The sequence below is a fragment of the Tachypleus tridentatus genome, chromosome 13 (genome assembly GCF_004210375.1).
Source record: "Tachypleus tridentatus isolate NWPU-2018 chromosome 13, ASM421037v1, whole genome shotgun sequence".
In the NCBI taxonomy this organism is placed as follows: domain Eukaryota; kingdom Metazoa; phylum Arthropoda; class Merostomata; order Xiphosura; family Limulidae; genus Tachypleus; species Tachypleus tridentatus.
The window spans coordinates 123,261,397-123,286,522 of NC_134837.1; the positions used below are offsets into that span (position 1 = coordinate 123,261,397).

The 25,126-nt window shown below is 34.7% G+C and overlaps 1 protein-coding gene across 2 annotated transcripts in view; it reads right to left on the reverse strand.

Moving 5' to 3' along the window:
* Nucleotides 1-7,804: 7,804 nt before the first annotated feature.
* The window catches only part of LOC143236675 (deubiquitinating protein VCPIP1-like), a 38,518-nt gene continuing 21,196 nt past the window's right edge, over nucleotides 7,805-25,126 (reverse strand). For both annotated transcript variants that reach the window (XM_076475075.1, XM_076475077.1), the window contains exons 15-17: nucleotides 11,103-11,296; nucleotides 9,299-9,826; nucleotides 7,805-8,618 (exon numbers count right to left, since the gene is read on the reverse strand). In XM_076475075.1, coding sequence (XP_076331190.1) covers nucleotides 8,496-8,618; nucleotides 9,299-9,826; nucleotides 11,103-11,296 — 845 coding nt within the window. In that variant the 3' untranslated portion in view covers nucleotides 7,805-8,495. The remainder of the gene's footprint in view (nucleotides 8,619-9,298; nucleotides 9,827-11,102; nucleotides 11,297-25,126) is intronic.

A 25,126-nucleotide genomic window follows, 5' to 3' on the forward strand; every position in this document is an offset into this window, starting at 1 on the left:
AGCCGTGAGGGCGTTATAAAGTGACGGTCAATCCAATTATTCGTTGGTAAAAGAGTAGCCCAAGAGTTGGTAGTATATGATGATGATTAGCTGCCTTACCTCTTGTCTTACACTGCTAAATTAGGGACGACTAGTGCATGTAGACCTCTTATAGCCTTGCGCAAAATTGAAAACAAACAATATATTATACATAGTTTAGAATATTTAATGTTATGGGTTTAAATATTGTTGTTAGTCAATGTATTGGATGCATACAATGAAATGTACAGACGAAAAAGCTAGAAAAATATTTGTTGATTTCTTAATTTAGAGTTTCTGCTAATTAAAGAAGTTTGTTGTTTTTTTTATTAAAAACGTTGGCGATATGACAGAAAATAGCTTAATAGATTTAAGTGTGAAACTGAATCGATACTTTTTACTTTCATGGTTAATTTTATGCAGTTGGCTCTAGGCTAGGAGATCGCAACACTTACTACTCTTATAAGGTTTCATAACACCCCCTCCCTCATGGGCCTATTTCATCCCTGTTGCTAAAAATCTTAATGGGCAAACAGTAATCAAATTATTCTATCTGGATTTTGGCTTTTATGACTCCTCCTATTTCGAGAAATCAAGCATGACATGACGTGACACACTATTGTTTTCAAAAAGGAGAGATACTCATCGAGCCCGGCATGGCCAAGCGTGTTTAGGCATTCGACTTGTAATTCGAGGGTCGCGGATTCGAATCCCGGTTGCACCAAACATGCTCGCCCTTTCAGCCGTGGGGGCGGTATGTGACGGTCAATCCCACTATTCGTTGGTAAAAGAGTAGCCCAAGAGTTGGTGGTGGGTGGTGATGACTATTCTCTCTATTCTTACATTGCTAAATTAGAGACGGCTAGCGCAGATAGCCCTCGAGTAGTTTTGCGCGAAATTCCAAAACAAACAAACAAACCTTTATAACTACACTAATTAATAACCTAACATCAAACTGCAACGCCCCCTATAATCCCATTGCCGTTTACACTCATTCCTAAGAGATGCTTCCAGCAACAGTCAGTTGTAAACTCTGTTTATTAACCATAAAATGACTTAAGGTCGAAACGTTGTTCTCTGCTTTATTAGTAAAAGTGTTAATACCAGTACCAACTGCCCTGAGTTACGGTAATTACAATTCTTATTTTTGTGAGCAAAAAACAGGTACTAATTTGCTACTAGATTTGTTATTAATGTTGTTTATATTACGCTTACGAACGCGAGTTTCATCGACACGGCAAAGGAATGGCGTAATATTTATCCTCCATTACAGTATTTTATATGTTTTACCGTTTCCCTAAAAATTCAAACACTTATCACAACGGCAATCAAAGAAATATTATTGGTTAACCGATCTGCAGTCGTAGCTGCACGCTTATGCGGATTGGCTGGCTGCCTTTATCGTCGTCATCTAGTTCTTTACCGTTACTCAAGGTTATCATAACCTTGCAGTATTTGTTAGAAGAATTGATGTTATCGTCACTTTCTCTTTCAATCCAAAGTGGCCTTGTCCCACCACTTCACTTGTTCGATTTCGTGCCATGTGTGACCTCTTCGTGAACTAGAGTAACCTTGAATTCCTTTACGGAAGTAACAATTAATATATCCGCGAAACCTTGTAGCCTTGAAGTACTACTGTACCAGTTGTTGGAGGCGGATTCCTTTCTTCAGACAGATAACAAATATACAGGTCTTGAAAATGAGGAACCCACTTTTTAGAAAATAAATGTTTTGAGAGCTTAACTGGGCAATGAAAAACCTTATAAACGTACCAAGTTCCTAGGGCATCTGAAGACAAATGTTTTTTCGAAACGTTGAATATTTATTACTATATTTTTTCATTACCCAGTTAAGCCATCTAAAAACTTAAATATACAGATATTTGATAAGTTTGGAAATATGTACTTCTGATATTCGGTGTTTTAAATATTATTTTTAGTTTCTTATAAAATGGAGGGCATCTTACAACCGGAAGTTATTAACCTACCAAATTTATTATTGCCTTTATGTTTTGTCAAGTTTTTAACAATTAACTTGGATAGTTTATTTTAGCTAAAGTGATGTAATATTGGATAAAAACATAAGATAATGTGAAAACTGGTTTCCAGTTTCCTAGTATTTTGTTCCAAAAGTAGGATTAATTTTTATGTTAACTTAAACTAAGATTGCGCTCTTTTTAAATGGCTAAGAGACTGTATTCAACGTTTCAATTTATACGAACTTGTTATTCGTTATGTTTTCCATTTTTGTTGAAGTTAAAAATTCATAAAGTGTAATTCGACTTTATTTGTCGGTGAATAATCATTCACGTTTGTGATTTAAAAAAATTGTATACATTTTCAATAATTTTTTTAGTTCTCTAATTTTCGATTTGTGTAACTTTGAATTTCTCACACAAAAAGAAGAGTAACTGTCTATGTACCCAGAGTACAAGTTTTAGAGCAATAATTACAACCATAATTTCTTTTCTGGAACATTTTGGTACTAAATTGAGATTATCTTTTTATTTTTATTTGACATTCTCAATATTTGATACTTGCTTAAATTGAATGTAAATAATATACTTAGTTATTCCACTTTAAAATCTTAGGCCTAACGCACACTTAACCTTTCTATTCTAACCTTGGGTACAAAGTTCCTGTAACGACACTTTTCCAAATAGTAATGACCTTCATTTTCTTCCCCTTAACAGCAGCTCGGAATTTCAGTCTGCTAACATACTTTTCACGCCAACCCTCCCTTTGTTACTTTCAACGACGATTTATTCCAGACCTTAAAAATATCCAGCCTACTTTTCAGGGAAGGCCGTGTATTTAATACATGAGATCCCTCTTTTATCGTCAGTACATTTACCTCCGCAGTGCAGAAATATCAGCCGTTCTCACTTTTATACTGAATAGGCATGAGATTATTGTTACTTCGGCAACCAGCCCATACTTATTTAAAGGAAAAACATTGAATATATTGCTACAAAACGTAGGACAGGTTTCGTAGTCAACAACTAAACGCATTCTAATAGGAGGCGTGCGTTCTTTGCATATTAATACTAGAAACTTTGGTATGGATGTTAAGCTAGTCAGTTCGCCCCATGCTATATTAGTTTATAAGTTTTGAAAACATCAATACTTTGTGCATATTCTCGTAGTTTCTGGTAGTGTTTGGGTCTTGAATATAACCAGCCCATACTTATTTAAAGGAAAAACATTGAATATATTGCTACAAAACGTAGGACAGGTTTCGTAGTCAACAACTAAACGTATTCTAATAGGAGGCGTGCGTTCTTTGCATATTAATACTAGAAACTTTGGTATGGATGTTAAGCTAGTCACTTCGCCCCATGCTATATTAGTTTATAAGTTTTGAAAACATCAATACTTTGTGCATATTCTCGTAGTTTCTGGTAGTGTTTGGGTCTTGAATATAAAGTTCTAAAGAAAGCTATTTTTGCAGACTTTGTGACGAGGGAGATTACATCAAAATTGACTATTAAGGTTTTACGGTTTATTTGACCTAGAATAGATTTGATGATATTAACGATATATTTTGTAAATAAACTTACAAAAAAAAATAACATTCCAGTAAACCCTAAATTCATTCAAAAATCGGGTACAAAACTAAAAATCCATAATATGTAAAAACTACACCGACAAATATAACTCCATTTTTATAACGTATAATAACTGCCCCGACTTCTATACAGGATAAACAAATTGAAAAATGGAAAACTAGTTCAATAATAAAAAAACAAAACCTTTACACGATTTTGAACACTGCAAGTTAAATAAACACAACTATAGAAAACACCAACATACTAAATAAAACAAGCACAAAATCAAAGAAGCCCTACTTACAAAAGAACTCAAACCAAAATTGAACTAACATAAACGAACCCTTTTATATTAATTAATAACCTAACATTTAATCGATACGCCCTTATAATCTCGTACTCATTCACACTCTTGTCCTCAAGACGTGACCAGTAACTCAGTTTCAAATTATCTTTGTTAAACCTAAAGATGAACGAAGGTCGAAATATTGTTACTACACTTTATTTTATTAACGTATTTAGTAACAATACCAGCCATCTCTGCAATACATTTTTATTTCAAGTGGGTTTCTCGCTATCACGAAATAGGGTAATTACTATAAATATTTATACGAAATGTATATGTATATTTACATCTAGTAAATGCAGGCTGTTATTTCTGATGAAATACAGTAATCGAAACTTTTGTTGATTAATAAATAATATATATTTTAAAAATTTATCGAAAATATTCATTACTTTGGAATCAATTCGCCTACAATTAAACGATTTTTGAAATTTAAAACATATCGTATAGAAAATAATACAATGATGACAGTAGAAATACTTTAATAAAGTTTTCAACCAACTGTTTATCTTTTAATGCCATATTACATTCAAACGTTAAATTTTACTGTCATGGTAAAATTCCACGAAGATATGGCAATGAAAACAAATATATTGTCTAATTTTTACAAATACCTTCTATGATGCGTGTGTGTACGAAGTTCTCGAGCATTTTTTCGTTCAGTATTAGGCCCAAGTTTGTTTGTTTCAGAATTAAGCACAAAGCTACACAAAAAGCTATCTGTGCTTTACCCACCATAGGTTTCGAAACTCGGTTTCTAGCATTGTGAGTCTGTGTTACAGGGAAGGGGAGAAAGTCCTAAGTACGTCTAGCCCTTAAACAGCGGGAATGTTGCAAGTAGCAGCATCATTTGATAATGACCACCGTTTAAGGGTTAGTCGCTGTATCTGTTTTAGTTAACGGGTAAAGTTGGTTAATATCAGGTCAGAAAGCCAGCACGTAGAAAATAAGTAAGTCCCATGCCGTGGGGTCTACAAATTTTGAAAATCCGACACAAAGTGGAAAGCGATGGCATATTTAGCGTTAAAAAGTTCATTAGGCTAAGGTCTTTTTCAGTTTCGGGTGTAGACTCTTCATGCAGTCTACGTGGTTGTAATCATGATAGTCTCCCAAGAACAAGTTATTCTACTTAATTGTTGTTTCAAATTTATAGACAGCATAAAATTTTTAAAGAATTTTTGTTATATATTATATAAACAGTGTAAATATCCTTATATTTCTGATCCTGTTACCGTTCCTCCATCTATATAAACAGTAATAATAAAATATTCCTAATTACGAGGTCCGAAACCAGTATAAAATGTTTCCCATAAAGAACATTGTTTTTATAAGCTAAACAGTTTGGTATACGTTAACATTTTTTTTGTCCTACACATTACACGTTTTAGTAACAATGCTAAAGTTTGTACTTTATTCCACAAAGAAATGATAATACAATATTATCGTAACCTCTAACGGCGTATTATTATATATACTATTAACCAATAGGCCTACTTATCCTTAACACTCCTACGAAAAGTGGGGCCTAATAGGCCCCAGAGCAACTTGAAAGGTTATTAATATTAGGCTAATAATTTTGTAGTTAAATAAAATTACCATTTAAATCCATTAATGAATGTATTAACGAGATTCCCACTGTCCCTATCTACTATCTAGCGAAACCACAGCCAGGGGAATGGGCTTGGAGAAATCAGGACTAGAAACGTCTTTTCGTAGGAGTGTTAATAAGTCACTACGAACCACCCCATATATTCTAAATTGCTCGTTACTTTTTCATTAAAAAAAAATAATTATTTGACTTTCATATTATCACTTAATTCCTTGTGTAGAAGAAAACGTACACGTAGCCTTTGAAAAACAAACAAAACTCGTCCAGTATCAACCGTATGCATTGGAACTACTTGTTCTCCCTTGTAATATAACAACTTAGACTCTCCAGTCGCGACCATGACAACGACGAATACCCTACGAGTCGGTTTAGTTGTGCTGTGATGTATTCATTTCTTTCTGTGACATCCTCCGCTATGGAGAAGTGCAATCTTGAAACGCCTAGGTGTAAATAAGGTGTAGAAACGTGGAATTTGATGATAATGTCGTATCTAGTACTTTCTTCTGTACTAATTGTACAGGTTGTACAATTTCACATGTCTTATCACATTTCTAGTGCCTTATCAGCTAATATACTGATTGACACTACAGTGTCGGTAAATCACTACAAGACTATTATATATAATCACTACAATAACGGTCGTTTTGTATCCAAAGTAAAATAACTAAGTTCTATTAAGAAAAAACATGAGCATAATATGTTTAAAAAATAACAACAAACAAAAACCCAAAATCTGACATTGAGTTATTGAAGTTTTTGTTTTCTCAACGGCAAAGCTGCAAAGACTATTTGCTGCTGTCTCTAATGTTGAATTGCCAATCAAAGGGAAGACAGCCGGACGACAACGCTACCATTAACCATTTACCAACAAATTTGGAATTGATGAAACGTTATAATTACTCCACGACTGAAAGAAAGAGCATGTTCGCCATTGGGTTTTGCTTTTGTAGAAAATTAAGAGTCAGTTACGCTAATCAACAGGTCCATTTGTGAAATTAGATCGTTAAATGAATTACCTTTATTTACTTTCATTAGCAATACTTATAGGAATGTCTTTAATGTCATTTTAATTCTTTTCTTACATATTTTATGGTTTATTTCGCATTGATACCTTGGTATATGACGTTAGGGCCAACTAAATTATCTTAAGTTGGCTCACCAATGGGTGATATTATTGGAATTACGGAAAAAATGTAACAAAACGAACCCCCAACTGAAGAAAAACAAAACATTCTCATCATTATAAGGAATATATATAATTGGCTGTTATAATCTTTACTGGGTTTATCTTGAGATTTGATCCATGTAGGTAGCTTGTTCTGATCTGAAGCTTGTGTTAGTTGAAGGCTAAGAATTAAACTTATCTTCTAACAAAGCACAGACAAAAAATTGTGTAGCGTGTTCAACTATCAATGGAGAGTAAATGTCTATCATGGTCAAATTTGTCCAGTTACATCATAGATGGTTATTGATGCCCTTTGTATCAATTTTCGGCCAAAAGTATGGTTACCACAGTTTATGCACGTGTGATCCAACCACGTGCGTGTTTATTTTCGTTCTATTTCAAATGAATGTTTGAAGACGTAATACAGCATGCCTCATAAGTCACTTAAAAATATATTTTCATCATAGTAGTTCTGTTTCATTCGTACTTTTTTCAATAGTAATTAATTCTATTCCAGTATAACCAGTTACAAGTACTTTACAGAGGTTGTATCTCAGGTACAGGGAATGTTAAAGTTGCGTGTAATATCCTTACAATATTATATTTCCTACTCTTTAACTCTGTGTACTACACTAGTATCTAGTTATATTTTCAACTGTTCATTGTGTGTACCACACCATATAGCTATATTTTGTACTGTTAATTGCGTGTACTACACCAGTATCTAGTTATATTTCCCACTGTTAACTGTGTACTACACCAATATCTAGTTATATTTCCTACTATTAGCTGTGCACTACACTAGTATTTAATTATAATTTCTACTGCTAACTGTATGCACTACACTAGTATCTAGTTATATTTCCTAGTGTTAACTTTGTGAACTACACTAGTATCTTGTATTGTTTCCTAGTGTTAACTTTGTGAACTACACTAGTTTCTTGTTATATTTCCTAGTGTTAATTTTGTGAACTACACTAGTACACTGTGATACGTTTTACAAAGTGTTCCTTCCAAAAGTGAGAATTAATCTCTCTTACTTTTAATGGAGGTGATTCTTAATTAATGAAGCCCCTGCTGTATAGTATATATATATATCTAAATAAGTCACATCACACCTTTTTAATTTGCTTTCCAACATTTATTTCATTACAATTAAGGAACAAGATATCCTAAAAACTTTGCTCACATACTGAAGTTATAAGTATATTTCACCTTAAAGTGTGCAGAAATGTAACTTTTTTCTTTTATGCTGTTAGGCTTGTAATAGTGAATCTAATCCACAGGAAGAAATTGGCTGAGGAAATACTAAAGATATATATACATATATAAATTGATAAAATAACGTTCAGATGGTTGAATAAATCAGAATTTAAACACGGTAACAGTATATAAACACTTTACTTGTTCATTAGTTATTTAGCTAGCAGCTGGAATTACTGGCAATTCGTGCTTCAACAAATTAAGCTGCTATACATGAAATGACACATAATGACCTACATTGTAAGAACTAAAGGAATCAACATTCAGTTCTTGAATCACTGTATACTCCACCATCTTTCTTTACAAAAACAAATGAACAAACTTCTTTTGTGATATTTTGTTAGTAATGAAACTAAATTCTCAATGTAATTATGTTTAATTTATAATACATAACTTTACAAATTAATTACCTTTCATGCCTGTATACTAATAAATGTAGAAGTTTCCTTAAAGAAACAACAACAAAAAACAAACAAACACGTGTTACTATCACAGTTCTGTTACCATTAGCTTTTCCTTTATTTTAGAAAATTTACTTTGCTTCTTGTCACTTATCATCAGTATCCATGTTCTGACACAAGGTCTCGTCATTCTCTGTCTTCAGAGGATCCTGACCACTTCTTCTGTTGTCAGGATGATGAATATTTGATTCAGTGGATGTTTCTTCCATCTGAAATAAGACAAAGATGAGAAAATGCCCTTGAAATATATTTTAACTACAGTAAAGATTTATTTACTGCTTCTTTTTGGTCAGTGAATTAATAACTGTTTTGTTTTCTGAATCCTAACAGCTTAAGCCTCAAGGTTAGTGATCTGTTTTTACACCAGTTACTGTAACATATTGAATAATTTTATATTTTCACTTATGATGAAAAATTTCATAACTGAGCACAAAGTGTGTAAAGGACACGGGAAGCTTTTATCGTAATTAATTAATTTATTGTATTAGTGGTATTTATTGACAACATTTATGATTATATGATTTTGTGTGGTACATACATTTTGAGAGATCCTATAACCAAAAGAAACTCATGGATCTACTAGCAATTTGGTGCACAAATAATTTTTATCTCTATAATAAAGCTATCTGATCCATAATTCAAGTTTAAAGTGAATTTTTTCTACTGACAGCAAAGTAGAGCTACCTCCAAGAAGTACAACTGAAATAATCTTATGCTCAGCTAAACAAAAAATTATTCTATCCAAAAACATATGAAATGATCAAACAGTGTTACCAATAACTGAAAAATAAAATAAATTTTACCAAAAGTAGAATCCTAGGAACTTCGAACATTTTTTTTTCAAGCACACATTTATTTATTTTTTTTTTTTTGTGTGAATTCTATGTACCTCAGTATCTTCCTCAAGGCACTCTAATCTTTTCAAGTTGTCCTCTTCACTTGGATGATCGGCACTTTTTATCTTAGCCACCATTTCTTTTAATCGATCTTCTGGACTTCTAGTAACACCTACTTCTTGTGGATCAAGGACAGAAAATCCAGGACCTTTACGAGTAGATGTTTGAGGCGGTATAATGGAGGGGGTAGCCCCTGGTAAAGCAACAGAATGAGAAGTAAATGGAGTTTTCGGACAGGCCACCTCTCTCTCAGCAGTAACTTTACTATTAGTTGGTTGACTTTCCCGTAGCGTGTGACCCATACCTTGAAAGGGTATGTGGGCCGATCGTCTAGGAACGGCACTGGTGGATACAATGCCACTAGATCCTGGCAGTGAAGCTACTGAGCTAACGGGACTAGCTTCAGAAACACGAAGAGTTTGACCAAGTACTCTTTCCTCGATGCCTTCAGATATTGCAAAGTGTCCATGAGGCTCCAGGCAAAGCTCTAGTTGATCGTAGTGACTGTTATACCTAAAAACCTGTAACCATCAGAATTCCACGTTCTTCAGAAAAACCACAACAAATTTAAGGATCACATCATAATAATATCTAAAAGTACAATGTAGAAATGAAAGTGTCATTACAAGAAATAGTTAAGTGCCCACTGTTTAGTCAAAACAATAATGATGTAATTATTTTTCCATTATGCACACTTTTTCAACTTTCTTTGTACCTGTAGAAAATTTAAATAATTCTACGTGTAACTAGCTGGTGAAAAAGAGATATTTAAAATGCATATTTCAAAACAAAAACACAGTTCTACGTTACTTGACACGTTTATTTAAATTATTCTGTTGATGAGAAAATCAAGTTAAATGTTCTAAAACATTAATTTCGTGTTAACTACTTTTAGAACTTCATACAAAAGTTTCTTTAGTCACTATGTAATGGAGTCACTGTTATACATTTATTTAAATATCTATGTTTATTTCAGTTTGATGCACGTAATATCTGTTGATAAATGTGTATTGAACAAGTCCTGCCTATTCTCTATATTTGTAGAAGATTTTTGAGTCTAAGAATCAATAATGTATATTTTATGAAAACACTGAAGTACCTTCGAATATTGTTGAACATTCAAGAATCTCGCTTTAAACTAAACAAACCAACACATCAAGAGACAGAATATTGTTTGGTCCCTATAGTCAGTATATTATAAGCCTCAAAAACTATAATTGTGAAAAAATCCTTATTAATCAGAAAACCACAAAAGTGGACCAGGAACATTTATAAACCATTTAACTTCGACAAATTAACTTTGGACATAAGTATTTCTCTGAGGACATTAGATGTTCATCTATCTTCCTCTGTGAAAAGTAAGCTTTTAAGCAGAGTGAGGCCAAACAAGAATAGAACTAGCTAGCATTCCTATCAAGTGAAGTATATCTATGTATCAACATAAATTATCTCATCATGGACCATTGATAAAAATGTTAAATTCCAGACCAGATAGAAGATTGAATATTGTTTTAAGTTTGTAAAACTCTTGTACATAAACCATTATTTTTATTAACTATTTATAATAACCATTATTATAAATTGTATTGCTGTTTGTATATTAAAATGTGTGTGTTAAGAAAGAATTGTGTGCATCAGTCTTGTTGTCAAATATCATAAATTTTATTTCATGTACAGGTGAAAAGTGTGGCTAGTTATTAAGTCAGAACAAGCTGTTGAGTTACAATGTCAGAACCAATTTCCTTGAGTTTACTAATATCACTTTTAAAGAGAAGGTATTCAAACTGTTCAAAATACCTTGTCAGGGATAAGAGGAAGACGGCAGTGTTTTCCATTTACGAGTCCCACATCTCTCTCGGCTTGCTTGTACAAAAGACCTCCTGAAGCAAACAGGTGGGGTTGTTTTTGGGCATACTGCCACACAGTTTGACCTGCCAAGTTAGCAGTCAGCATCATAGATATGAGTGATGCATCCAAACTGTCTTGTTTCACTGTGGATATGCACATATTCAAATGTTAAGAGATAAATTATAGTTTTTTACGACTCAACTAACCATCTGTTACACCAAACAATATTTATCTCTTTTTTTCTCTAAGGTTAAGTTCAAAATCACTGGAATTTGCTTAAATATAATGTTCAAAAAATGTCAAAGGTTATCATCTGAAAGAAAAAAATGCATTATCTAACCTTCACTATTATTCTATCCATAAAACACAGATATTTAATTTAATGATCTATACTGTGTTAATCAGTTGTGTGTTCTAATACATTGAGCTATACTGTATAAAACAAACAGATGTTTAACACAGTGATTTCCATTCCATAAATCAAGCTATATCTTCTAATAATCAACAAAACATTCAAACCAACAAAGTTCTAATGAAGAACAAGCCTATATTTTACTGTCAAGTTTTATAAAGCTGTTAAAATACCATTTTCTAAATATCAACCATTTTTTAAAAAAAGTTCTATACTTAAATTGGAAACAACAAATATAAACTGAAATTACAAGAAATATACAGAAAAATGACAGAATGTGATTTATCACAAGTTGAAAGATTAGATTTTATATGACTGCATCACACCAGAGTTTCAAAAAAAGATTTTGACCAAACTGCTATTAAAACTAAACAGTTGTACATGTTAAAGCACAAAAAGTCTACCACATTTAGAAGATCCTGTGCAGGTTACTTAGTTTTCTCAGATTATCATTGACAGAAAGTAAGAAAACTAAAAAGAGTACTATAAAAAAAAAGTTTAAGATTTCTGTTTATTCCTCAAAAATTTAAATAGTAGAGAATATATTGTGAATTCTGAGTAATTATTACAGGAAATTAAACTTGTATCCAGTAATGTTTCTGAGGATAATTTAGTTAATCGATTATCACATTTTTTTTCTTACAGTTTTCCCATAATTTTTCACCCAAAGAAGTTGCATAATTTTTTTTTGGCTATTACAGAAGATAAACAGAAATCAGAAATACACAAACTTCAAAACCATATAAACAGTTAAAATGTTAGTATTAATTTTACTGAAAAAAACAAAATTCATCCACTATTGTTTTAGGATAGTAAAATAAATTAGTTAAATTGTTTGAAGATGTCATAACAAGTCAACATTTCTTCATGTTTTTATTTTAATAGTTATTTATCCTTGTGCATTAAAAACAATTTAATTTACATTTTGATATATCACATTTATAAACTAGTTATTTTCTAGTTTTCATGAAGAGGCTGTAAATATAAAAAATTCTAAAATAAATTGTCTTCCTCTTTTTTTATTTGATTCGTGATACTAATAAAAATTATTTAGCAGGATGGAGTAAACACTGGATATCAGTAATACAAATATTTGATATTTTTATGAATACAAGAAAAATGGTATATATTTGAATACTTTGTCAAATAAAATACAATAATGATAAAAATGTAGACGAAAAGATGTCAATGCTTTGATTTTATGAACCAAACTTTTTGGAAACCAAAATTTGAATAAAAATTAACATTTTAATTCATTTATTTTTCAATAATGTGGGTATTTTCTTATAGCAAAACCACAGTGGGCTATCTGCTGTGTCCACCGAGGAGCATCAAACGCTTGATTTGAGTATTGTAAGTCCGAAGATTTACTGACGTATCAACGGGGGACTTATTTTTCAAAATGCAATGACAAAGTTATAAAACAACAATATATTTTTAATATAGACTTATAACTGTCCATTCTTCTTTATAAACATCAGTTTGTTAAATGTCACTTAGGTGGCAGCAATTGGATGATTGTTTTTCCTCTGATGCTAGAACATTTGGGTAGCATTTGGCTTGTAAAAATAGGATAGGTAAGGTTTTTCTCATGGATCTTATAATCTAGAGGGTTGATTTCTTAAAGAATGCAAGGGCCATCGAGGTAAGTGATGATCTCTGTGTCCTTTGAAAATGAGGTTACTGGTTTCTTGGAAGCAGCAAAAAAACTAAATAGCTTACTTCTTTTGCAAGGGGGAGAACAATCCTCCTTTTGTTCCGTGGTTAACTTGTTGTAGGGGGGTTTGATGGGATGCAAAGACAAAAGGTCTAGTGAAACACCAGTCAATTTTAAATCTGGAATCCAATGATGTGGCAAAGCAGAAAACACTTTGTTGCTGTTTTTGAGGCAGCCAGGTGTAAAGATTTTTTTCAGTGCAGAAACCAAAATTATACCTGGATTGCATGTTATGAATTTCAGTCACCATCCAATAAATACATGGCATTACATAACTGGAGGTAGCAATGTTCTAACACTTCAGAAAGTGTTAGTATTTTCATGAAAAGTAAGTTTCGATCTACCAGTATCTAGGTTATCCAACATCTCCTGGGAAATCTTCATTAAACACTTAATTACCTTGATTTCTGAATTTCATCATGTTGGTGTTATTAACTGAACTCCCTCAAGCAGATCAGTTGATTTTTGAATGTAGGACATGATAGCTGATGCTCTGGAAACTACTTTCAGCAGTAGTCCAGTTTCTTTCATAACATTCCTGACCATAAGCCATAGCACATGGAAAAGGCAGGGGTTGTGTTTAGAAAGAAATTAAAATAAATTGTCTGCTTACTTAAATTCATCAAAAAAATAATCTACTGAGTCACTACCTGTAGATGAGTTATCACCATCTCTCACACTAGGTAGTTTTGTGATTCAAATTCAGGCAAGCAGAAAGTCTTGGATCATGTCTGATCCACTACCAGATGTCACATGACACGTTGTTGATATTAGAGAGGTTTAATATGTCATCACACTGAGCTGCAATGTCATCAGATGTGTGACACTCCTTGAAATTACAACAAGCCAGCATAACCATTTCATATTTTCCAATCAAATATAAAATGACCAGTGACCCCATATAAGTGCACATTTATCTGTTAACTCCAGACATCAACAGTGTCACTGATGCTGGTTACAAGTTGCAGTGACTTTTTATTGGACTTCATAAAACTTGCTCTCAATTAACATTTTTGAACAGATGCTTGTGACTGGGAAGAATATACTGAGAATCCTTGTCTGTCATTAGATCTTGAAGATCTATTGACTCCATCACTGAGAATGGTTACACTGTACCAGCAACTGACAAGTTTGTCAGTGACGTGCTTCTGACAAAGGTATGTAGACTTGTACTGAGTTGATTCTGTGGCTATGCCTCATGATTTCACTAGAAATACAAAAGCATACCTCAGTTGTATAATATAGTATTAGGTTTATAATAGAAATAATAATGATGAATATAGTTCAAAAAATGAGAAATTTAGTTTAACAATGGAACATAGTTTATAACAATAAAATATATATAAAAATAAACAAATATCAGTTAATTAACACAGAATATAGTTTACAATATAAATAATATAAACATAATACTAAATAAATGAAAATAATAATATAGTTTAACATACACAAGAAATTTAGTTTACATTCTTCTATTCTACAATTTGCATAACATATAGTTCATATTAAGGGGAGAGAGAGAGAGAAAAAAAAAGGCTTACCTTCAGATGTGTCAGCATGTTAGAGATGATTGTTCTTAAATTAGAAGTATTCTGCTCACCACATTAACACTGTGTCTTGATCTGACCAGATCTAGCAATAGGAAGTATCAAGTGTTTGTATACCACTGAAGACAGTTTAGTAGCCCATTTCAAGTTCTCTCAAGTGACTTGACTGAATTAATAATCATGTAATACAATAACCTTTAACCCTCTCACCATGTGGACCTTTTGCTGTGCATGTCACAGTGTTTTCAGTAAGTTATATTTAAAATTTAAACTACTTTATACTCCTATTATACCAATTAATATAGCATAAAATCACAGTTAACATTTTAATAGTATATAAGCTCTATGTTTCTAATTTTATAATGAACATAAAAAAAACCCTGAATTTCCACTAGTAGGAAAAATGTAACTTTTTATCTAGGCATCCCCTCTTCTCTAATTCACTTACCTGTGTAAGTAATATGAAGATTACCTATCATAATGTTATTGTTCAGGGAAATCATAATCTTCAGACTATTCCATTCTGTTTGGTTATATAGCCATCAAATAAAAATAAGACCCATCTGTCACATCCTCTTTTCAAAATGTGTAAATAATCCTCCCTGTAGTTCAATACTATTATTTATAACCAGTAGAAAGCTAAGGTTTTCAACTATCAAATGACATACAATATTATATAATTTTATGTACAGATTAGTGTTAATTTCTCTTTCAGTACAAATTTCACTAAGCTGCAATGTCATCAGATGTGTGACACTCCTTGAAATTCCAACAAGCCAGCATAACCATTTTGTATTTTCCAATCAAATATAAAATGGCCAGTGACCCCACATAAGTGCACATTTATCTGTTAACTCCAGACATCAACAGTGTCAAATGATATACAATATTATGTAATTTTATGTACAGATTAGTATTAATTTCTCTTTCAGTACAAATTTCATTCCCATTGTAAAATCTTGCATGGTAACAAATCTTGTACTGAAAGTGAAATTAACGTGGGGCTGGCAACCTCTTTCTGTGCAGGGACCAGAGGCCATGTCTGTGAGTGGATGGAGGGCTACATTAAGTTACAAACATGAATTCTTTTTTAGGACCACCATGGGCTGGGTGGATATGATATTTTGTTTGAAGACTGAGGGCTGGGTGATTTCAGCTGGCGGGCCAGATCCAACCAGCAGGCAGCCAACCTCTGGTTTATAGACTTGATGAGTCTATAAATAAGTAAATATTTATCAAATAAGTAAATTTGATATTTACTTTTACAATTTTAAGTATTAAGTAAATCATTCAGCAAATACAAATACCATGTCACTGAATTTGAATACAAATACTTTAACTTTCCCTACTTAAATATTAAAATACAAGCATGAATACTTCCAAAATTGTATTTGAATGCTTTTGAATATGAATATCCCATGTCTGGTACTTAAAAGTACTGTATAAGTTAAACATTAACAGATGTTCTACAGCCAAACAGATAGTGCTTGTTAGAATTTCATTCTATTACTTTTTAATTAGTGTATGTCCATGAAATTTGACAGTTGAACCAGTGCTGTATTTGCATTCCATGTGACACACAAAAAATAGATGTTCAGATGCAATTGTTTAATATTTACTTTTAAATTAAGAAATTAAATAATGTACAATAAAAAAAATTTGAATTATAATCTATAGTTTGATACCAAACTTAAGGATATAAATTCATAAAATAGTTGTTCATGAAAATTCTGAATACAGTAAGCATCATAAAGTTTTCGCATGCAAAACATCAGATTTTTTTAGTGAAGTCTTAAGGTTTGTTAAACAATGATTTTCTTATACCTCTTTTATGTTTACATGTTGCCTACCTGAATGCAAAGAAATTTTCATTTGAAGATTGAAAATACTTTGTGCATCAAAAAAATTCAAATTTCATACCCAAAATCCTTATAACATCCAGATAATTTCATCAAACATTTCTTGATTGACTGATTGATTTAGTGTTCTATGGCACAAAGTAGCTAAGCTATCTGTGCCAAACGTCCGGTAAAAAGGTAAAAACAAATTAAATGTAGTAAAATACAGAAAAGGAAATGAAGGTAAAACAAAACACCATTGAAAAACAGAAAAAAGCATAAAACCAATGTTGACACCTAGGTTACAATGGTAAGAGAGAAAGCACAGTAGAAGAAGTTGTAAAGTACTTACTCCAGCAAAATGGTAATGATCATAACCCGCCAGGAAGACTAACAGGTAAGTTGAAGAACCACCGTCAGTCACCTGAAGTTGGTTTTTCCAGTCCTGGTTCTGGGTTATGTGTCATGAAAGCCAATACCAAAGGGTAAAGTAATAAAAGTTTAAAAGACATGCAGCAAAATAGGAATAACAACTCGCCAGGACGACTAACGGGTAGATCAAACAGCAGCGTTAGTCACCTGAAGTTGGCCTTTCCAGTCCTGGTGTCGAGTTATTTAATGTTCTGGTCATTTTTCAATGTCAAATTGAACTAGAGAGAATGAAACTGTGAAAAGGGAACCACAATTAAAAAGGTGTAATGAATAAATATCCAACACTTAAATGAGATTAAAAATATTAATGGCCATTAAAAAACTAAAAACTTCATCAAGGTGGACAGTGTCACCATCACCAATAACACTGTCCAATGTTACAGATAAACCCTGGGAAAAAACATGTTTAAAATAGTGCCGTTGCTGAGAATCCTAACGATGGCAAGAAAGTAAAATGTGGCTGATAGTGATTTGAGTGTTACACAAACTACACACTGGTGCATCAGTTCCAGATAAAAGAAAACGATGAGTTAAAAAACTGTGACCAATGCGTAGTCTAGTTAGAACAACTTCCTCCTTCCGAACCTTACGAAAGCTAGATGGCCAAAGCCCAATACAGGGTTTTATTTGAAAAAGCTTGTTGTCACATTGCTCGTTCCAAGTGGACTGCCAGCTGGCACGGAGCCGAGCCTTGAATACAAGACCATAGTCCATGTACGGAATAGGCACAGTGGTGATAGTGCCGGAGCAGATAAATTTAGCTGACGTGTCTGCAAGCTCGTTCGCAGAATACCAACATGGCCTGGTATCCAGAAAAACTGGATAGAAGTAGCAGTTCACGAGAAATGGGCCAGTCGGTTTTGAATATCAGTGAGAACAGGGTGTGAGCCAACGTGTAGCGATTCCAGGACCAGTATAGAACTAAGCGAGTCAGTATAAATAGTGCAGTTGGAGTACTGCTCAGCTTCAATATGATCCAGGGCAAGAGATATGGCATACAGTTCAGCAGTGAACACAGAAGCTGCAGAGGGGATTCTGCATGCAACCACCGAACCGCAACAAACCATAGCAGAGCCCACTGAATTACCTGATTTGGAACCATCTGTGTTAATGGGAATGGAATGATTGTTTGAAAGATGTTCATTAAATAAATGACGGTACTTCCAACCTGGAGTATCTGCCCATTTCAGATGACTGTAAGAAAGGTCACATTTGGGGGCTGTAATAAGTCATGGTGGGATGGGCTGAACTGTGGAATCTGCAATGTTATTCAAGGACAGACCCAAGTCATCCAATTGCACCTGGATGTGAAGGCCAAACGGAGCAATGGCAGATCGTCTGTTCTGAAAAAGTACGGCCCACCGAGGAAGGAAAACACAATCCCAGGTGGGATGCTTTGGTAAGGAAGGAAGTTTCAAAGAATATAGTAAAGATAGTTGCAAACGGCGAAGGTGCAGAGAAGGTTCATGAGATTCAACATATAAGCTTTGAACTGGAGAGGCGCGGAAAGCCCCAGTGCAGAGTCGAAGTCCTTGGTAATGAATGGGGTCTAGCAACTTTAAGGCCGAGGGTCTGGCAGAGCCATATATCATTGATCCATAGTCGAGTTTTGATCGAATAAGAGCACGATATACCTTTAACATAGAACATCGATCTGCTCCCCAACTGGTAGTAGAGAGGTCACAGAGGATGTTCAGTGCTCTTGTGCATTTGACCCGTAGCTGCTTTAAGTGTGGTATAAAGGTCAGCTTATGGTCAAAGATAAGCCCCAAGAACTTGGTCTCAGGGACCACTAGAAGCAAAACTTTACCAATATGAAGTTCAGGATCCGGTGAATACCCCATTGGCGGCAAAAGTGCATGCAAACGGTTTTAGAGAGAGAGAAATTAAAGCCGTTCGCCATAGTCCACTTCAGTACATGATTGAGGGCAGTTTGTAGTTGCCGCTCAATATATCTCATGTTCGACGACTGATATGAGATGTGAAAGTCATCGACATACAGCCCATTCACAATAGTGAGAGTGAGTTGTTCAGTGATGGCATTTATCTTTATACTGAACACGATTGAGGGCAGTTTGTAGTTGCCGCTCAATATATCTCATGTTCGACGACTGATATGAGATGTGAAAGTCATCGACATACAGCCCATTCACAATCGTGAGAGTGAGTTGTTCAGTGATGGCATTTATCTTTATACTGAAAAGTGTAACACTCAAAACACAGCCCTGAGGGACTCCAAGTTCCTGTACAAAAGAATGGGAAAATGTCGAACCCAGACGAACTTGGAATCTTCTGTCTATTAAAAATTTTTAATAAACATGGGTAAATGGCCACATAACCCATATATATGGAGGTCTCACAAAACGCCATACCTCCATGTTATGTCATAAGCCTTCTCAATGTCAAAGAATATTGATACAAGATGTTGGCATTTGAGAAAGTCTTCTCTGATTGATGTTTCAAGTCGAATTAGGTGGTCCATGTTGGAGTGCTGTCGTCGGAACTCACACTGGGTGGGCGAGAGGAGGTTGTTTGATTCGAGGAACCAAACAAGACGAGCATTAACCATCCTTTCTAAGGTCTTACAGAGACAGCTCATCTAAGCAATTGGACGGTAGTTTGAAGGAATCTTGGGATCTTTCCCTGGCTTAGAGAAAGGTAAAATAATAGCCTGGCACCAGGCATCAGGAAAAACATTCTTCTGCCAGATCTGGTTAAAGACAATTAGAAGGTCATCAAGAGAAGCAGTAGATAGATGGTGCAGCATGTCATAGTGTACATCATCAGGTCCAACAGATGTACTGCCAGACCGATGAAGGGCCATTTTCAGTTCCACCAGTGTAAAGGGACAATTATAGTCAAAGATACAGTCAGTTAGAAAGGAAAGAGGTGAACGCTCTGCCCAAGTCTTGATGGCCAAGAAGGTGGAGGAACAAGCAGAAGTGCTAGATACCCGGCAAAAGCTTTCACCTAGAGTATCAGCGATGCTCCAGACATCAACTACCTCCTGACCATCAGAGAGTAAGATCGAGAAGGGGACAGAATTGTTTTGCCCACTGACCTTTCGAATCCTGTCCCATATGACCTTGGAACTGATGGTAGAACATATGCTAGTTGTGAACTTAATCCAAGATTCCTTCTGGCTTTGGCGTCTTACCCACCTGGCATGTGCACATGCCCGTTGGAAAGCGACGTGGTTTGAAAGTGTTGGATATCTACGTAAAGTATCTCAGGCTCGTTTTTGAGCCTTCCATGCTAAGTGGCAAGCAGGATTCCACCACGGAGGAGGATATCGTGGAAAACGTGTCTAGGTTTTAGGAATACACTGAGCAGCTGCTTGTATAATACAGCCAGTTACTGCTTCCACACAGTCGTCTATTGATGGCTGATTCATGATGGCAGGATCAAGTTCTGCGAGAGCAGTGAAAGTGGACCAGTCTGCCTGATCCAGCTTCCACTTGGGCATGTGGGTAGGATGGCATCGACCATGGCCAGTCTCTCAAAAGTATAGGAAAATGATCACTGCCTAGTGGATTATTGTCAACTCTCCATGAAAAATGGGAGAATAATGAAGAGGAGCAAACTAAGAGATCAATAGTGGTAAAGGACTGACTAGGTGCATGAAAATAAGTGGAAGAACCAACATTGAAAAGAGAAAGATTGTGATCAGAGAGCATACGCTCTACAGAGCGATCCCTCCCATCAATAACAGCACTTCTCCAGAGGGGATGATGTCCATTAAAGTCCCCCAGGAGTAGAAAGGGAGACGGCAACTGTTCAACGAGAGCATCAAGGTCTGATTGATCATATGTCTCTCCAGGGGACAGGTAGAGAGAACAAACAGTGATGGAATGACCCAAGGAAACACGGATGACTACGGCCTCCAAGGGTGTGTTGAGTGACAAAGACAGGGTGGGCACATGCTGATCAACCAATAGTGCCACCCCTTCATGTACTCGTCCATCACACAGTCTGTCATTTCTGTACAGAGAAAACTGCCGAATGGTGACTGTATCAGCAGGTTTTAGAAATGTTTCTTGTAAGGAAACACATACAGGATGGTAGGAAGCAATCAGTGTTTTGATATCATCCAGATTAGAACGTAAACCTCGACAGTTCCATTGTATCAAGGTGGCCATTTTTAATGACGAGTAGGCGAAGTGGCTGGAGAACCCATCTGTTTATGACCACGTCTTTTTTCCTTACTGTCCTTAGTCGGAGGAGGTCTATCAACCTCCATGTATTCTGCCCTGGGTCGATCGGGCAGGTCTTTGTTATTGGAAGGGGATTCCAGTGACTGAGGACGTGAACGAATGATTGTTTTGCTTCTTGGGGTGGGAGAAAAAGATGTATCAGAAGAAATGCCTGTATCTGAAACTGAAGGATGTGGATCTTGAGGTTTATTGGAATGTATGGGAGGAACAGAGATGGGTGTGGAAGTCGATTCATCAACCTTTTTAACCATGGAGGTCAAAAGGCTTTTCATTTGTTTTGAAAACGATTCTCTTGGAGGCACAGAGAGATCTGTCTGCACTCCCACTGTAGTTGTGGAACAGTGCAGCAGCATATGTCCGAGATGGGTGGCGGGCAGCAATTTCGAGCCTCAGGATAACTAATGTTATGAGTCGTTTTTAAACGCTGCACCTCTTTTACCTCCAACCATTTTGGGCAAGAACGAAAGTAGGAAGGGTGAGAACCATTGCAGTTGACTCAATGTGGGTCCATGTCACATTCATAGGCATCATGGTCCTTGCCACCACAACGAGCACATGTCAGGGAACCATGACATGATGTCTTTCAGTGGCCGAACCTCTGACATTGGAAACGTCGGAAAGGGTTTGGAATGTATGGCCATACCCTGCAAATTAGATAACCTGCCTTGATGGTGGCAGGTGCACGTGATGATGTAAATGTCAAAACGAGAGTATTTGTTGGCAGTGTAACTCCATTTTTGCGAGTGGAGATGCGCCTCACTGCAGAAACTCCTTGAGTGGAGAGACCAGCGAGAATCTCTGACTCGGAGACATTCTTCAAATCCATCTCAACAATAACTCCTCGTGATGAATTCAAGGTAGCATGGGGTGTAACCTCAATAGGTATATCCCCAATTGCCTTTGAATTCAAGAGGAGTTCACTGTGGTGGGTTGTGGATGTTTCAACTAATATGTCTCCAGATCGAAGCTTCTTTACTGACTTTGGAGAGCCAGCAAGACCCTCTAGTCCCTTCTGAATAAAAAAGGGGGGACAATTGCCCTAAAGGAGTTTCTGAAAGAGAATGTAATATAAGAAAATGAGGTACGTGTGTTACAGATGTTGAAGATTGCTGCTCAGAGTCTTCAAGACGTGGTCGCTTACCTATTGACTGTTTTTTCACTATTTTATTTAAATGTTTTGGTGGAGGATCCATAAGAAAAAAAAATTTCGGTACTCACTGACCCCACCCACCATGGAGCCCTACAAGGGGATGCACTACAATGTCATGCAAGGACAATGCAGCAATGCCAGGGTTTCGTGAGCACTATACCCAAACACCAGCATCAGGCACAATGCCCACAACACCCATTGAGAACTTCCAACACTGGTACTCGGTTGACTCCAGCCCAAGTGAACCAGCTGATTGACCCAAGGGGGGCCACCCAAAGGTAGCCCGTCTACAGGAATTCAAGGCCAAAGTGGTGTGTTAGAGTTGGACCCCTCAACCACCAGGATCCTCTCCTGCCCTTCACGGGTTGCCACACATGGCAAACAAGTGGGTGGATGTTTAGATCTCAGAGAAGGTAACCAGACAGAACAGAACCTTCTCTGGGAGGTCCCTCACCACATATAGGAATCCACACCGAGGGGTCAAACATTTCTTAAGAAAAAAATTTGTATTTTATATTATTTTCACCAACACATATCTATATGGGTTCAGTCAATTTGATCGATCTTGTAACCACCACATAAAATTAAGAAATGAATATAAATTATACTTTTTTCATTCTAGAATGATTACAGATTATAAAATGAAAACACAAATGTTTAGACTAAGTAGCTCAAATCTCATAACATTATACATTTATCATATTGACCTTTCAGCCATACCTGGCTAATAATACAGAAGTTACAATGACAAGGTGCACATGCACTCATGTTACAGTATCCAATAATATAAAACTGAGCTTTAGTTTACACAAAATGACGTATCTTTGCTGTGTTTTAGTGGACTAGTATTTTGTAAAATACAGTCACATTTCAATTATCATAAATTATATATATATACAGATTATTAATATTTACAAAAAGGTTATTAAACTTATTTTTATTAAGATATAGAACAGTAAATTAAGAGGTAGAGCAAACAACTATCTCTTCCAGTTATAAATTTTACATTTATTTGTGGCTTGTCACAACTTGCTAAGCCTTATCAAATTTCACATGTGGAGGATAAGAAACAGTGTTCTTTTAGGTTTTATCTACACATATGAATAACCAAAAAATCATAAATTACTTCACTGATATCATAGAATTCCATTATAATTTATCAAGTTTAATAACTAATCTGTATTTGAATAAAAAAAATATGACATCACAAAGGAACTAAAGACTCAACTCATCAGTTCAAATGTTTGTTTCAAAACAGAGATGATATCATTATATTTGAAAATGGCTGAGAAAATTGCTGAAAGGACATTCTGAGTTTCTGATTGGTTATTCATGTCACATACAGAAGTAGATGTAAATAAGGGACTGTTTCCAAAAATAGAAAGAGGTGAAGAGGAACCACTGTTTTTGGTTCACTAACTATACTGATAGGTCAGCAAATAGAAAAGATAAATATTTTTTGTTTTATATTCTAGCTTGTCAATATTGATAACTTGAGTTTCTAATTCAACAAAAACATAGACTTTGTAGTTTTACATTACAAACACCTAACTTGATCCAGTGCTGCATTCAACTTACGATGTGACTAACACAAACAGAAGTTTTTAAGTTACTTTTAAGAAATTAAAAATGTATAATACAAAAATTTGAATTATAACGTAAGTTTGATACTAAACTCAAGGAGATAGATTCACAAAACAGTTGTTCATAAAAATTCTAAATAAGTGAAGAAACTTGTGTGGAAATGGTTATCGTATTTTGCTGCATACAGGGAAATATGCTTCAAAATTAAAGAAGAAATTTAAATTTTTAATTTTAAGAATTACCTCAAATTCAACTTACAATTGTCTCTAAACTGATAGTGTGTTTATGTAATTACTTTAAATTTAAAATCAGTATTCCAAAATGCAAAAATTTTACTTCATGTATTAATTTACAAGTCCAAGGTATAACCACATCTGTATTCTTTCTAGAGTTCATTGTCTGAATTCAAAGATTAAAGAACCTGAGTAAAATATCATATTTTCCTGAATATAATGCACACTTTTTTCCTCCTAATACACCCCTCAAAAACTTGACTGTACATTACAGTTAAGCATGGTAACTTTTGTTAGGTATTATACTAGAAGCTTCATTTAAATATCATTAAAGATTTCAAAGATGTTACATACTTAATGCAACAGATGATGACATGATGTGGGAATTAGAAGAGGATGCAGTGAAGGTTCAAGGAAGCAAATCTGATCACAGCAACAGTTCTAGCAGTTACAAAGATTTATGTGAAAATGAATGATTAGTTTAATGTATTACCACTTATATACTTTTCAAAAAATTGTTTAAAACTGACTTGTAAACCAAATTTCAATGAAAGATTTCCAAAAATGTTCAATACATTAATAGTTGTCTCCTCTATTTAAAAGCTATTAAATACATTTTGTACAACTAATGTGTACAAAACAAATTCTCTTCAATTTAACCTTTCAAAATGGGGTGTGCATTATATTTGGGCACATGGTGTACTTTGTATGATCAGCCAGCAATTCTGTAACATTTTTCCTACTTTCCAATATTTCAGTATTGCAGGGGATGCTTCGTGTGAGAAACTTGGTAAATACATACATCCATGGTTCAGTTCTTGATAGCGAATATAACACTCTAGTTAT